The following is an 18,175-nucleotide window of genomic DNA, read 5'->3' on the forward strand; positions in this document are numbered from 1 at the left end:
GGGGATTTGAGGCTGCGTGCCAGCTCTAGTGGGCCCCTCGTCGGACTCGCTATGCTCTTCATTAGCACCTGCTTCTTCAACCTCTTCTCCTCCGTCGACCTCTTCTGTCCGCTTCAACTTTTGCCAGCTCCGCACCCAGTCATGCAGTCTGTTGACCAGCTTGTATAGCTGCTGCTTATACACTGTTGGCTTGGCTCCAGGGACAAGACCTTCCCATTCAAGCACCTTCTGCTCAAGCATTTTGATTCTCTCCACCAGGCCCTCTCTCAGGACTTGAAAGTCTTCATCTGCCAACTCCTTCAGATCAGTGTTCTCCACTTCAGCACATTTCTCCTCTGCACCGTCGGCGTACAATTTAAGGTCAACATAGGCGAATTTGGACCATAACGTCTCTTTAGCGAGCCGGAGCGTTTCTGTATAGGTGGCAAGGCACGTCGCCATTTTCTCCTCTACATGAGCCGCTTCTTTTTCTGCTTTTTCTTCCTCACTTTCCACTTCTCCTAGAGCATCAACATATTCGAGTCCAGTGTCGTGCAGCTTTCCAAAGTCCACACCAAGTGCTCTGATCTTCGTCGATGAGCACCTTTTTTTCTAGGAGGTCTACAGTGAGGAACAGCTTTTTGGCTCTCTTGCTGAAAGAGCTCTGTGCTGTTGAGCGCTTTCCTTTTAGGGCCACTAATTCTGCCAAATCCATCTTCCTTTCTCTGCACTGACCAAGGTGCTGCTGACAGAGGGGTCTATTCGGCCTATTCCTCTTCCCTTGGTGCTCCTTCACTGGTCAATGCTGATAGGGCAGTGGCAGACTTGGCTTAACGAGCTTGGGCCGTTGGTTTATTACTGTTCCGTTTTATTCCCACGGAAAGGGCAACCCAGTGTACAAAGAGGATATTACTCGGTATTCCACATTTGTTTGTTTATTTATTTTTTGGTTCACAAAAGATAACCAGGTAATAAACCTGAAATAACAAGAAATGCAACGTTTCAATTTCCATGTGCATACTACAACCAGTCCCAGTTCTTTACCTTAACAGCCCAATAACAATAAGCAACAATAAATAACATTAATCAAAATACAAATATAAATAATATTAATATACTATAATAATAATAATAATAATAGTTTCATAATTTAAATGTACACAATTCACACTTCAAACATTATGCATCATACTCAAGTCCCACCACAACTCTATGCAAAATGCATGCAATCGTTTCTATAAGCAGCAAACTACAGCTCCCAAAATGCCCCGCGGCATACCAGGAAGTCCGTGATTCCTACTTCATTAAACATTATAAAACTAAATAAAGTAAATACAAATGAACACGTATAGTATAGTAATGTTATGAATCTAAATGTTAATCCCACGGCTTCGCCACCTCGTCAATTTATAACTCATACAGCGCATAGCGTGATCTCTATCAGTAAACTAATCTGCTTTGATCTACCGGAGAATAGCGGAAATAGCGTTATCTTTAACGTGCAACGAACATAAACACAGTACAACAACATAGCATGGCGACAGCAGATAACATAAAGCATACATCATTAAAGTAGACAAGAAAACATTTGAATTTATGAGAGCTTACCAAGTGGCTGCACACCGGGTTGAAAGTTATTACAAACTGAATGAATCTCACGCTTCCTTTTCACGTAGTAAATACCGGTCACATGTGCTCACAGCACACTCCTCTCTTAAAGAGGCACTACACTATTGAGCTGCTAAAGTGTAACTTGCAACATTGGTAGCTCTAGCTTAAAGTAAATTTAAACATTAAACATTTAAATAAACATATAAATAACAAAACTTCACAAATGACAAAACTCCACAGAAAACACAACAATAATACATTGTGTTATTATACCTTTATTACAGTGTAATGATACATTGTGTAATTATACCTTTATTACAGTGTAATGATATATTGTGTTATTATACCTTTAATACAATTGAATAATACATTGTGAAATTATACCTTTATTACAGTGTAACAATACATTGTGTAATTATACCTTTATTACAGTGTAACAATACATTGTGTAATTATACCTTTATTACAGTGTAATAATACATTGTGTTATTATACCTTTATTACAGTGTAATCATACATTGTGTTATTATACCTTTATTACAATGTAATAATAAATGTGTAATTATACCTTTATTACAGTATAATAATACATTGTGTTATTATTATACATTTATTACAGTGTAATGATACATTGTGTTATTATACCTTTATTACAGTATAATAATATATTGTGTTATTATACCTTTATTACAGTATAATAATACATTGTGTTATTATTATACATTTATTACAGTGTAATGATACATTGTGTTATTATACCTTTATTACAGTATAATAATACATTGTGTTATTATACCTTTATTACAGTGTAACAATACATTGTGTAATTATACCTTTATTACAGTGTAATGATATATTGTGTTATTATACCTTTAATACAATTTAATAATACATTGTGAAATTATACCTTTATTACAGTATAATAATACATTGTGTTATTATACCTTTATTACAGTGTAACAATACATTGTGTAATTATACCTTTATTACAGTGTAACAATACATTGTGTAATTATACCTTTATTACAGTGTAATAATACATTGTGTTATTATACCTTTATTACAGTGTAATCATACATTGTGTTATTATACCTTTATTACAATGTAATAATAAATGTGTAATTATACCTTTATTACAGTATAATAATACATTGTGTTATTATTATACATTTATTACAGTGTAATGATACATTGTGTTATTATACCTTTATTACAGTATAATAATATATTGTGTTATTATACCTTTATTACAGTGTAACAATACATTGTGTAATTATACCTTTATTACAGTGTAATAATATATTGTGTTATTATACCTTTATTACAGTGTAACAATACATTGTGTAATTATACCTTTATTACAGTGTAATAATACATTGTGTTATTATACCTTTATTACAGTGTAATCATACATTGTGTTATTATACCTTTATTACAATGTAATAATAAATGTGTAATTATACCTTTATTACAGTATAATAATACATTGTGTTATTATTATACATTTATTACAGTGTAATGATACATTGTGTAATTATAACTTTATTACAATGAAATAATAAATGTGTAATTATACCTTTATTACAGTATAATAATACATTGTGTTATTATTATACCTTTATTACAGTGTAATGATACATTGTGTAATTATAACTTTATTACAATGAAATAATAAATGTGTAATTATACCTTTATTACAGTATAATAATACATTGTGTTATTATACATTTATTACAATGTAATAATACATTGTGTAATTATACCTTTATTAAAATATAATAATACATTGTGAAATTATACCTTTATTACAGTATAATAATACATTGTGTTATTATACATTTATTACAATGTAATAATACATTGTGTTATTATACATTTATTACAGTGTAATAATACATTGTGAAATTATACCTTTATTACAGTATAATAATACATTGTGTTATTATACCTTTATTACAGTGTAATCATACATTGTGTTATTATACCTTTATTACAATGTAATAATAAATGCGTAATTATACCTTTATTACAGTGTAATGATACATTGTGTTATTATACCTTTATTAGTGTAATGATACATTGTGTTATTATAACTTTATTACAATGTAATAATAAATGTGTAATTATACCTTTCTTACAGTGTAATAATACATTGTGTTATTATACCTTTATTACAGTGTAATGATACATTGTGAAATTATACCTTTATTACAGTGCCACAATACATTGTGTAATTATACCTTTATTACAGTGTAATAATACATTGTGTTATTATACATTTATTACAATGTAATACATTGTGTTATTATACCTTTATTACAGTGTAATAATACATTGTGCTATTATACCTTTTTACAATCTAATACAGTTTTTCTCAATTGTTTACACACAAATGCTGGTACTTGAGACACAATGACCACAACATGTAGGCTAACTCATTCACCAACCCCTCTGAACCAATTCTGCTAAACTACAAGCACAATTCCTGCTTTACACTCAAATTGCAGTTCTAAAATACACCTTTTTCAAAACACTACACACAATTCTCTGCTTTTGGCACAATTTTCATGCAGAATTATAATTATATTTATGTAATTATAGCTTTATTACAGTGTAATAATACATTGTGTACTTATAACTTCATTTCAGTGTAATAATAAATGTTGTGTTATTATTAGTGCTGTCAAAGTTAGCGCGTTAATAACGCGTTAACGCAAAATCATATTAACGGCACAAATTTTTTTAACGGGCGTATTTTCTGTTTGACCCGTGGCCCAACCCCTAGTTGGAGAAATGGAGATACACAGTGTTGCCAACTTAGCGACATTGCAGACCCCTTTAGCAATTTTTTCCCTTCAAAAAAGCGCCCAAACCTTATTTAGTTTCTGGGAATCGCCGGTACTGCTCTCCCAGCACGTGCGCACACCTCTCTCTCTCTCTCTCTCTCTCTCTCTCTCTCTCTCTCTGCGTCTCGCGCGGAAGAGAGGAGCAGCACTTTAATTCAGTTAAACACAGATATTATGTTGCTTCTCTAATTTTACATGAAAGTATAGCCGAAATCACAACACAAATATTGTCTTTATCTTATGTGCATTTGATTTCATCAGACGACGGCTCGATTATCAGGATTTTTGTGCAGATTAACGTCTTGGAAGGGAGAGCTGGTTATGTTTATTGGGTCGCATTTCAGTCACTATTTCATATTCATCCCGTTGTTTGACAAAATAAACAGTAAAATATACCAATGAAAACAGTTTTATTCAGAATTTAGCTTCATTAAAATGGGCACAGAGAGAGACAGACTAATGTAATAATATATAATAAATGTACATTTAGCATTTTCAGAAGAGCTGCCCTGTCATGCAAAAATCTAAGCATGTTTGTGTTAGTAAATTGCTCAGTGCAAAGAAAGAGAATAATGAGAATCTGGTATTTCTTTGTTCTTTCTATTATGTGTCTAATAGACATGAACAAGTTCTTTGAAAAACATCTATGACCTTTGAAACATGTCTCGTCTTCATGCTCTATGTTGACTATGGTTTCAATAATAAACATACATTTGCATAAAGCATCCATATTTATCCATGCCCATGTTGATTTAGAGTATTACAAACTTGAAAAGTTTTAATTTAAGGTACATTTAGAACAAATAAAAAATGTGCGATGAATCACGATTACATTTTTTAAGCGATTGACAGCCCTAGTTATTATACCTTTATTACAATGTAATATAAATGTGTAATTATACCTTTATTAAAGTGTGATAATACCTTTATTACAGTGAAATTATACATTGATCACCACATTTCTCAACACATTAAGTCATTTTACGATGCGATAAGGGGTCCCCCTCCCTACAAAAGCCAGTTTAACCACTGGTTATAACGTTATATTTTTTGATGCTGGTGTTTATTTTATGAATAAAATAAATATTAAAATGAATATTTTATGGAGTAACCATTTTATTAACTTTAATAAAAGTAACATTAATAAATATAGGTATTTTCGGCTTTAATATTGTGTAGTAACCGTTTTGAGTACTCGCTTACGTACACTCTGTGTTCCTATTGTTATTATTATTATAATAACCATGAAAAAAAGATTGTTTGACTACACTGGTTTATCAAATCCTTTGGGTTTAAATGCTGCTCATTATCATTCCAAATGCTGGAGGTTGCCTAATATTCACCCACCACCCTTGACAGTTTGGGTAAAACTGATGATTCAGTCCCTCTTTTGTGAGCAACTGCATTCACTTAAAACTTGCTAGAGGTCTTGTAATAGGAAACAGATGAGTTTCTATGAAGATCCTTTCAAATAAAAAAATAAATAAAAAGATTGAGAAGCTTTGAATGCGTTCATGACAAAGCATTACGTCTGTTTAGAGGCCTTCCCTGACCACCTTGTGCTAAAAATGTTTCACCAACGTCCTTTTGCTTATTGAAATTCACATCAGAAATAAAACAAAGTACACAACCATTCAAAAGTTTAGGATTGGGAAGTTTTTCTTCATGTTTTTGAAAGAAAGCTCTTTTGCTCACCAAGCCTGCATTTAGGCCTATTTGATCAAAAATACAGTACAAACTGTAATATTGTTAAATATTATTACAATTTAAACAACTGTTTTCTATTGTAATATATTTTTAAATGTAATTTATTCCTGTGATGGCAAAGCTTAATTTTCAGCATCATTACTCTTCAGTGTCACATGATCCTTCAGAAATCAGTCTAATATGCTGATTTGCTGTTCAAGAAACATTTCTTATTTTAATCAATGTTGAAAAAAGTTGTGCCACTTAATATTTTGCGAAAAATTGTGATACTATTTTTTCAGGATTCTTTGATGAAAAGAAAGTTCAAAAGAACAGCATGTATTTGAAATATAAATCTTGTTACATTATAAAAGGCTTTACTGACACTTGAAATTAATGCATCCTTGCTGAATAAAAGTAATATTTTTTTTTACAAATTATTACTGACCCCAAACCTAATCCTAACACAGGTTCAGTGCAACTGTATGTACTCATCCACAAAACTACTGTAACACCGACAGAGGGCATAATTTTGTTAAAGACACAGTTTTTTCAAGTTTTTGTCCAAATGGTTTATTTATGTGAATCGTCAAACATTTCAACTTTTCCCATTAATCTCAGTGTCTGTTTGATAAGTAGGTAAATAATGAGGAGATTACAATCCCCTTTCTATTATTTAAGTATTTAAATGCCCTTTTAATGTTGATAAACAGTATTTATGACATTAATTTGGATGGTCATGCATGGTCCTCTAAAACGAATGGCTTCAATCAAAGAGTGAAATCATGCAGCTAAAACAGATTCCTGCCTCTGGCTGCTTGGATTGCTCACTGCCATTGTCTCAATGTAGGAAGAAGGAAATAGTGATATCCAGGGAATGTCCAGCTTTATATGGTTTATTTTGCATGTCTAAGTGACCGAAGAACACAGAGATATTGTGTAAGACCGTGCAATTTAAATCAAAACTCTTGGCATCACACTCTTGGCATTATGTTTTGCTCCAAACGTTTTAAAGTAACAGTAAATTAGAAAAAAGGGGGATTTAAAACCAAAATGCACTCAATGTGAGTGGATACAAAACACTGCTTATGAATCTCTATGTTTCCATGACATATCTGAGTACGCTTGCTATTCCTTGATTCGGTTTATATAATATAACCTCAAATGTCTAATTGTGCTGACAGCTCGGGGAATGGGTGCAAACAGAATTTCCAGGTTGGGATGTGAAGAGGCTGCTAAAACAGTCTTGAAGTAGTCTGCATCCCTTCTTTGTGAAATGATTCTCCTCTGTAACCAATTCTTATATTTAGCTGTTCGTTTGTGAGGGATTTCTTTTATTTTCTTGGGTTTGGGGGCTCTGTGTTTACCTATCCTTCAGAAATAGAGTTCATGACCTTCATAAAATAGTCTAGACCAAAAGGAATAGTTTACTAAAGCTTAACCCTGTAAAGCCTGACATATGAAATGTGACCCTGGACCACAAAACCAGTCACATGAGTCAATTTGTTGAAATTGAGATTTAAACATCATCTGAAAGCTGAGTAAATAAGCTTTCCATTGATGTTTATGGTTTGTTAGGATAGGACAATACTTGGCCGAGATACAACTATTGAAAATCTGGAATCTGAGGGTGCAAAAAAATCGAAACAATGAGAAAATCTCCTTTAAAGTTGTTCATGTTCTCGATTTTGCTGCATTCACTCACAGAAATAAATGTTTTATATATTTACGGTAGGACATTTTTCTAAATATCTTCATGGAACATGAACTTTACTTAATATCCTAATGATTTTTGGCATAAAAGAAAAATCGATAATTTTGACCCATATAATGTATTGTTGGCTATTGCCACAAATATACCCGTGTGACTTATGACTGGTTCTGTGATCCAGGGCCACAAATAGTATTCAGAAAAATCTGATTTTCTTTAAAATAGAGCAGTTTATTGAACCTTAAGACAAAATATTAAAAATAGTATAATATGGAGCTCATACTTTGTTGCAGTTGCCGACACTAATATGGCAAAAAAGTAAAATGACATTCTGATAGCTTGTAATATAAATCATTGAGATCTTTATAAGAGTATAGCAACTATAAAATGCATATAAATATCATCATCTTCTATATAATAATGTCCCAGTAAGATATTTAAATCCTTAGTTTTATGATCAAGAGTAAAATCAGGAAAGATTTCACAGCAAAAAAGGCACATTGTTTTTAGAATAACTTTATGTAGAAATTAAGTGACATTTAAAACATGACAACTTGCCCCAATCTGATATGTATATTGCTTTCTTTATGCATTTTTGATGACAGAGACAGTATAGAGAGGATGACCCTAAAGTATTAGAGCTAGCCTTGAACTTCCACCACCACATGAGTAGCATGCCTGAGCACGTGCAACTGCTAGGCCCCTTTTCTAACAAGCTAGTGTTATTTTTTACTATCAGTCATTGTGTCACCACCTTTTCATCCTTTTATTCTTTCAACTTTGATTCAAACTTTATCCTGAGGGCCAGCAGATATTTCCATCAGTCATGTCTCCACTTGTACAGCTTTCTCTTAAAGTAAGCATATAGTATGCTGGTAATGTGTGTGAAATTATGTGTAAGTGTTTGTCTGCATGGATTTTCCTATAACTTGTGGTTACATAAAGATGATTGGCATTAGGTGACACTTTAGTTGGGTATATCTGAGTATGCAGGTACACTCCAAACTTTTGAACTCTATCAATATTACTGCAACAGTCCAAAAGTGCTATAGAAAATATATATATATCTGAGTGCACCTTAAACCATATGCAGTTTCTGCATGTTAATTATTGATTTGAATGTTAATAATTCATCCTAAGTGGACTTTGTAAAATCTTAGTAAAGGGCAGAATTTGAACTTAGTGGCTCAGATGAATGGAGCTGGAATGAGCAAGTGTTTGTCTTTCACTCATGCATGAACGATTAAGGTAAGAATCTTGTCAGTTAGTATCAATTTAGTTGATACACATGAATAATTTCAGTGTTCAAAAACTTTTTGAGCGCAAATGAGAAATTAGATATTAATATTTGTTTTGTTTCATTTTACATGTTTTGTCAGGTACAATGAAGTCACTTTCAAACCAGTCGCATTTCATAACTGGATTATTTTTGGCCTTGTCTGTTATCACCCTGAGCTGCAGCGGGGGTAAAGTTCTTCTGTATCCTGTCGATGGAAGCCACTGGGTCAATATGAAAGTCCTGATAGAAGAGATGCACTCCAGGGGCCACAACATCACCGTGATCCGACCCAAATCCAGCTGGTACATCACGGAAAAGTCCCCTCTCTACACTTCCATCACAATCCCAGATGAAACAAATACATTTGAGAACTTTTTTGAAGAGTATTTAGTGAAAGTGATGGAGATAGAGAGAGGCGATGCTTCTGGATTGTCATTCTTGCAGCTTCAGGTTGATTTGTTCACAATGCTGTCAAAAGCACATTATATTTCATGTAAAATGGTCTCAGCCATTTTAGAAGATGAGACATTAGTGAAAAGACTTCAGAATGAACGATACGACCTGGTGCTCACCGATCCTGCCATAGCAGGCGGGGTGGTTTTAGCTCATTATCTAAAACTCCCTCTTGTTCTCAATGTACGATGGATCACCAGTGGTGAAGGACATTTCGCTATAGCACCATCTCCGATGTCTTATGTACCTTTACCAGGCACTGGTCATACAGATAAAATGAGCTTCACTCAAAGGGTTAAAAATGTTTTGTTTCAAAGCTTCATTTTCTTCCAGAACAGATTTGTGGTGGGTCCACATTATGATGGACTAATAGAGAAGTATTTTGATTACAAAACGGACATTGTTAGCCTCATTCAAGCTGCTGATATCTGGCTCATGAGGGTTGATTTTGTCTTCGAGTTTCCGAGACCAACCATGCCAAATGTTGTTTACATGGGTGGATTTCAATGCAAACCTACCAAGCCTCTTCCTGCAGATCTGGAAGCGTTTGTGGAGAGCTCAGGAGACCACGGTTTTATTATTATGTCTTTGGGAACACTTGTTAAAAGTCTCCCTGCCGACATGGCGAACGATATCGCGGCCGCTTTTTCTAGTCTACCTCAGAAAGTCATCTGGAGACATCTTGGAGATCGCCCATCTACAGTGGGCAACAATACTCTAATTGTGGACTGGATGCCACAGAATGACCTCCTGGGACATTCCAAGATCAAAGCCTTCGTAGCCCACGGAGGAACCAATGGAGTGCAGGAAGCCATATACCATGGGGTACCGGTCCTGGGTATTCCTTTGTTCTTTGACCAGTTTGACAACTTATTACGTGTTCAGGAGAAAGGAGCAGGTAAGATACTTAAGTTGTCAGAGCTCAGAGGCCATACTTTCGGACAAGCCCTACGAGAATTGCTCGATGACGCCTCCTACAGGAGAAACATGCAGAGACTCTCAGGTCTCCACATGGACCAGCCGATGAGGCCTTTGGACTCAGCCATCTTCTGGATCGAGTATGTGATCAGAAATAAAGGTGCGACTCACCTGCGCTCCGAGTTCTACAAGATGCCATGGTACTCGTACCATTCTGTAGATGTGTTTTTGGTTCTTTTCGCTGTCGTTGCTGTGTTTGTGCTTTCTGTAGTTGCAATAATCAGATATGTGTGTTGTAAAACATGCTGTAAACGAAAAATGAAAAATGATTGATGCTATCTAGATGATTTTTATACTAAGATTTGCACAAAAAAAGGATTACATTAAAGGATTTACTGATACTATTGCCATATGATTATATCATGACAAATACATTTTCTTTACACAAAGTTTTACAACTATTTTTAGAGGTGACAAATGCATATTTAATTTATATTTATAAAAGACTACCTGACAAACCTCATAATGTGTATCTTTAACTACAACCTTGCTGAAAGATCCAGGATGAATTGCATGTTGGTTCAGGCTGGTTTATGCTGCAGTTAGAGCTGGTGGACCAAGAAAAAAAATGAGCTGGTATCTATGCGGCCTTCAAAATGTATCAGATGAAGGTATCTCAGAAGACTGGAATTGGAATTGAACTGGAGATGTGTCATTGTTAGCATGCTCACTGCTGTTTTGAGCAATTTGAGCTTGTGGAGGTCACCACAGAAGGTCATTTAATGTGCCGCATGTGCTAACATGCTCACTTTATACCGAGAGACACGCTAATAGGCATAACAATGCAAAGTACACCTCATACGCATGGTTAGAGTGAACCTTCAGCACAGTTGTGACTGATTACATCCAGCTGTGGTCTATTCGTTTTTTTACATGCCATGACTAGAAAAAAAACATATATCGTTTTTTTTTTTCTAGTCATGGCATGTAAAAAAACTAATAGATCCCAGCTGGACATAATCAGACTCAGGCCAATACAGCATCAGTTCCTCTTGGGAATGAAAGTCCTTCGCAGTGGCCAGAACAGTGGCCAGGTCAATATGTGATGCTGGTCGAGGAAAACATTTTCTGACTTGTTCCTCCAAAATTCCCCAAAGTGCCTCAAAAATATTTAGATCTGGTGACCATACAGGCCATGGGAGATGAACAGTTTCTGTGGAAAAGGGAGAGTTGAGGTGCGCATTACTTCCGCAGTGAGTTGGGCAGCTGTGGTTTTATGTTTTTTGAATACAATCTGGGTTAGAACCTTTCAGACAGCTTCCTCTTAAATTGACAGTTCCTCCTGTTGGATGCGGTTCATCCTTCATGGAGATATGCAGACATTACCCTAGATATCATAGCTCTCAAAACACCACAAAGACTTGCTGTCCTGGTCACAGATTAGCCAGACGCACACCAACAATTTGTCCTCTTTTGAACTCCAATATGTCCCATTATGTTGTGTGGAATGCAATTTTTTATGTACAGCTGTGCTATTGCTCTGCCAATTCAACCTTCACTCTGCTCTTACTGATGGAATGTTAAATCAGTGAAGATTGGCCACCAGGCCGCATATAGGCGTGAAACCTCCAACAAATTGGCCACTGTTTCATTGTCCAACAATGTAAGGTATATATATATATATATATATATATATATATATATATATACATATATACATATATACATATGTATATATATATATATATATATATAATACTCTAGACTTGACTGAAAGTTGAAAGTTAAAGATCACTGGATCAGAAAGGAATGTTGAGGGAATCGTAATTCAGGAACAAATATAGACCAGCGCTTCATACTGTATTATTGTTGGACATTTTTACAAATTACTTTGTGGTTGTGTGATGTGGTTTTATGAAAATTTACAAGGGTTTTAAATTCATACCAATGAATCAAAATGTTGACAGACCATGAACACAACCAGCTTTTGAACCTATTTGGGTTTTTGTGCATACGATCAGCTGTTTTACTGACCATGTTTCTCTGTGGGTTAGAGTGTGTTAAACACTTAAACCTCAATCAATTACAGAAGTGCCGCAATAAAACTGTGTAAATCACTGCCATTTAAACCACAGGCGCTATAAACGAATTTACCAGTATTTATTCAAACAAAGCTCCATAATGATGAGGATAATTAGCCTGCTTGTTGGACTTGAGAATGTAGCGGCTTGATTTTAGAGCTGAGATGATATATATATATATATATATATATATATATATATATATATTTTTTTTTTTTTTTTTTTTTTTATCACACTGGATGATTCACACATTACGATTTTAGTTTGCACAACCTTTTAAGGATCAGGTAGATACAAACACTCATGCTGATCATGTTTGCTGTGATTGTTCCAGCAAAATCTAATTTTGACAAAACACAGACCTTTTAAATACCAAGAAAATAATATAATTGGCTTCAGGAAATGCAAACAAACAATTGCTGAAAAGAACAAAGCACCAAAGGGAATTGTAATGAGCTCACCAAGAAGTGTTCACAGCAACAGTCTATTGACCTTTACATGTGTGTTCTGGAGCGCCTTCAACCTTGTGTTTGTAAAAATGGCCAGCCAGCAGGAAGAATTTAAATGAGTCTTGCAGCAATCATCTTTGTTCGCAGTACTGTTTGAACTGAGGTTTCTTATTGCTCAGCATCTGATGAGAGGAAATCATTTGTCATAAAAGACGACTTAAAATAAATATGTAAATTTTTTCTTGATCGAAATGTTTATAGCTTTATTGTAATATAAATGAGAGATCTGACTGAAAACGAGGCCATGTGATTTAAAAGGCTGATTAATGTGGAATAGGCCTGCATTGTGTTGCATGTGTTACTTTTATGCCACATGTTGTGATGCACAAATACAAATTTGACATTTCTCTATGTAGTGAAAGCACTAAACCCACACTGTTTTTAGCCGAGATAAAATATGAGCTTATTTATGCATCAGGCATGTACTGGACACTGTGTAGGCATGTTTTCACCACCATTGCATCATTTCCCATTAGGAAACTGGGCATTTACAAGCCTTGAAAAAATGATAACTGATAAATGATTTCTATTTCCCATGTGTCACTTACAAGTATTTCAGTTCTGCATCTAAGTCTGTCCATCAAAAAGACTTAATTGCATGAAAAATATGTGATGGGGGGAACGATTATTTGTGTTTGGCAGCTAAAATCCCTTTATGATTTTCGAATTTCTGAAGCTCGTACTGCTACTACATTCACTTCACAGAATGCCCTATGCAAATTATTTAATATATTCATAAACCAAACCCTAAACAGCACAGAGATGTGTGCAAATATATTAGGCCTATCTCTCATGTGGTGTCAAATGCACAATGTGAGCGATTTCAACAGCATTCAGAAACAACACGTCAATTTCCCGTATGATCACGCTGAATATTTTCAAAATGGTTTCAGGGGACCATCTGGAGCTCGACACACATAACAAGGACAGAGGGGAATGAATCTTCTGAGTGAAACAATGCCTGCATTCACAGAGCCGCTGAACATGATTGTCACTCCTGTTTTATAGTGCTACATATACATATTATATAGAAATCTTTATCTGGTGTGCAGTTTATGAGTTAAAACTATATTTTCTCTCATGGCAGGTGTGAGCATATTAAGTAATTATGGGCTTCAGTGAATCTAGAGCAGGGCACAACAGATCTGACACTCTCTGAATGCCTCTAACAATGGATTTTTCTGGAAGTGGAAGCAATTTGACCGACAGATGTTATTTACTGTTGTGAAAGCCCAGCCTGGGATCCAAGCCCCGTCCATCCACTCAGCCCACATCTCCTAAACCTGGCAAGACGCTCTCTTATTAAGTCATGTTTCATGCATTTTACAGTCTGGGACAGAGTCTGTTTTCTTAATCCTTTATTTTTGGACTGTTTTTATTACTGAACACTAAGGTGACTTAACAATTGTAAAAATATTTGTAAATATGTCTGTATGAAACCACATGTTTCAATCTCTAATGAAGCTTAAGCTCATGGGCTTTTTCCATCGGTGGTGTTGACTAGATTCCCTTTTGTCATTTGGTACAGTTAAGACAGTCATACTATTACCTTATCCTATTTCATTTCCATGGAGTAATGGGGTCTACCTGTGACAGGAGAATTAACTAAGTGTTAGTCTTACTCACGTAAAAGCTTTCCTCTGTAAATTGAGCTGCCAACCTTTGCTCCCTCAAACAGCTGCATTTGAAAATATATATTATTTTAAGGTCAAATCGAGCCGTTACAGGTTTGGCAATGGCAGCCTCACAGTGCACAGCGAGTGCACAGATGGCTCAAAAAGGAGAATTACAGAATGGAAGAAGGTGCTCACAGGCCTTTTGTGTGCTCAAGAGGAATCTTTATAGATCAGATATAATACATCTCACAACAGAACGCACAATAGAGAACATTTAGATGGAAAGCTGACACAGCTCCTGGTTTGTCTTGCTTCCTCTTGGTGTAAAGGTAGTTAAAACCTAGGTTTTAATCTCATAAAGCCTCATGAGGACATTATAATATATCCTTTAACTCACTAGTTCCCTGTGGTGTGAATCTGTATCATGAACATAAATTCAGACTCTAGAAAGGACATTGATCCACTAATGATCATTCAAATACCTGTATAAGGGTCACAAATAAAGCTGGTAACATATTGTTGTAGCTCTTAAAATATTCAGAAAATTGTACATAATCACCATTTTTATAAAGAAAAACAGATAATGTACATAAATATCTGCATTCAAACATTAAACAAATTTAGGCTAATACATATACAATACAATAACAGAATCTGCTCAGAATTTAAGTTTTATTTATCAATAAAAAGTGTACCACGTTTTCTTTTTTACAAAAATATTAAGCAGCACAACTGTATAATAAGAATAAGAAATGTTGGTAACACTTTACATTAAGGTTGCCTTTGTAAAGGGTTTAAACAAGTTTTAGTTAATGACTAATTAGTAATTTACAAGTGCATTATAAATCGTTAATAATCATTTAGAACTGCATGAATAAAAAGGGCAGCTTTAACGCAATACCTGCCAAATAGTGAGCCTTTTCTAACTCATGTTATTAATGCTTTGTAAATGTACTTATTCACACTTATTTTACTTAAAACCAGATTCTTGATTTATTTCATGATGCAGCAAAAAATTACTATCATAGTGAGACTGAAGGGTGTTGTATTTGTGGTTTTGGTAACACTTTACAATAAGTTTTATTAGTTAACATTAGTTAAAGGTGACCTTTTATCCCCTTTAATGTATAATAAAACCTAAATAAATAATAAATAATTAAACCTTTAATGTATAATTAAATTATATTGTAATATATTTGTACATTGTAATACTGATAACATAAAATACATCAATATTACAGCACTCGTGATTTTTTTAAGCTGTTACGTGTCTTGAAAAAGGTGGTTGCTAACAAGTGGCTAAATGGGACCACAGAGGCTGTCGAGGAGAGTAAACGTCATCACACTGAACAGGTTTGCTCGGTCCGCTATTACAGCATCATTATGCTTATAATTGTGATAAACTAGTCTAACTCAAGTTTTTAGGTAAAAACTGAAAAAGAGTTGTCGGAAGCTTAGTGATGGTGATGTTGAATTCGTTGGACCGTGGTGTAGTCCGTTTATAGCCTACCTTTAGTTTTTTACTTCTGGCTTCAGGCTTCAAAATTCATAAAAGTTGTGCTCATGATAATTATACTGATGAATAAAATCTGCAAGCATCATAAACCTTTGTTGATCACAGAGCTTGTTTTTAGTGATAATCCAAAAGCCTATGGGAAAATGCTATTGGGTTTTTCTCAAGGGAACCAGCGTGATGCTAACTGTCGGTTGGCCTACAAAGTGATGTCATACCTGCACCACTCTATTTTGATGCTGACTCTGTCCAAAATGGCATACTCTTTGAGTAGGTATTTCTTTTGCTTTCTGACCATTAAAAAAGTATGTTATATTTCTGAATGTGCGTAGTATGAATGCAATCTGGACATAATACATCAACCATGTGGTTAGTGGCATGTGACCTGCAACAAGCATTGCATTATACTGTGTTCACACTATACTGCTATACCGCAATTTCGGGATGACAACACGTGACGTTCTACTCTGAGCTGTTACAGTTTTTTACAATCACTTTGTTACTATTTTCAGAACCTTGATGTCATTTTTCACAACTCTAGACACAAAACTCACAACCAATGATCAAAATGCACATTTTTCAAAACTCTAACCCTTTTCTCAATTGCTTGGATACAATACACATAAAATTTAGAACATTTGTTCATTCAACAAAAATCACCTGTTCAATATGACACAACTTAACATCAAAGTACTACTATTTCAAAAGGCAATTCACACATTACATTTCAAATGAGTGTCTATTCATTTCCTTACAATGATCTAACTATCAATTGATACAACTGCTCAAAATGATAAGTAACTGTTGCATTACTCTTAATGCATATGGAAAAAGACAAACAATCTTCCATGTTTAAATCATGAAAGTTTCAAGATAACGAGATTCATTGTCACCAATTAGCATGGAGCATGAACCAATTAGACTACAATATCCATGGATGTAGCCTAATATTTTATCATAATGCTTCATCAGACACTGTGTCTATGGCCCCAAATACTGTACCACCTTTTCAGACTATTTACAGTATTGACAGTACTGCACTGTATAGATGCAGGCCCTTGTAATTGCTTGTCCAATTCTGCCAACTCGTTACTGATGATTGAGTGCACATTGTGGAATGAGTATATAAAGATTTGATTGGGATCCAATTGCAAGAGCATAGTGATACGTAACATGGAGCCAGCAGGTGATCCAGGTCACAGTGGAGGTCAAGCAGTGGTGGGAGGAAGACGAGGAAGATGTGTTGGTCAAAGGAATGGCAGGGGACAGGAACCCCTTCTGAGAGGTGGTCGTGGGCCTCGTTTGAGAGGTGTGGGGGAACGTGGTAGAGGACAAGGCCACGGACCAAGACAGTGGCAGCAACAGCATAGAGTGTCCAATGAAATTCGGGCAATAGTTATAGACCATGTCATAAATCATGGCATGACAATGACTGAGGCGGCTACAATGATACAACCAAACCTCAGAAGGTCAACCGTGGCCTCAATAATCAGAACTTTCCGCAATGAGAACCGGTAAGTTATCAGCATGCACTAAACATTATGCTACTCTCAATTGTCAAATGACTGCATACCAATGTGTATCACAGAATAGGTGATGTGACCAAGTGTCTTCTTACTCTAATGTTCCCTGTAGAATTGTGACCAGGCCAAATAGTGGAGGCAGAGGCAAAATTCTAACTGACCAACAAGAGCAGGCTGTAGTCGATTTGGTTCCGGCCAGAAATGATATTCGCCTTACAGAAATTCGGCAGTATATCTTGGACAATGAAGATATGTTCAACAATGTGGTATCCAGAAGTTTGCCAACTAATGCACGTATACTGAAAAGGCACCGGGTATCTATAAAACAACTATACCGTGTGCCTTTCGAAAGAAATGCAGACAGAGTGAAGCAAATGAGGACTGAGTATGTTCAGGTTCAAGATGGCTGTTGTAAAAACATTCCCAAAAATTCTACATTGTACAGTAATC

At 35.0% G+C, this 18,175-nt stretch overlaps 1 protein-coding gene across 1 annotated transcript; it reads left to right on the forward strand.

Annotated features, from left to right (window-relative positions):
• Positions 1–9,020: 9,020 nt before the first annotated feature.
• ugt5d1 (UDP glucuronosyltransferase 5 family, polypeptide D1) lies at positions 9,021–11,091 on the forward strand. Its single transcript, XM_084105169.1, has 2 exons — positions 9,021–9,081; positions 9,213–11,091. The coding sequence occupies exon 2, from the start codon at positions 9,218–9,220 to the stop codon at positions 10,814–10,816; it is 1,599 nt and encodes a 532-aa protein (XP_083961295.1). The 5' UTR covers positions 9,021–9,081; positions 9,213–9,217; the 3' UTR covers positions 10,817–11,091.
• Positions 11,092–18,175: the final 7,084 nt, after the last annotated feature.

The sequence above is a fragment of the Abramis brama genome (genome assembly GCF_963993115.1).
Source record: "Abramis brama genome assembly, chromosome: 25".
Lineage (NCBI taxonomy): Eukaryota > Metazoa > Chordata > Actinopteri > Cypriniformes > Leuciscidae > Abramis > Abramis brama.

Excerpts from the sequence above, each read along its gene's own strand:
- ugt5d1 (XM_084105169.1), top strand. The coding sequence starts at position 9,218 with ATGAAGTCACTTTCAAACCAGTCGCATTTCATAACTGGATTATTTTTG.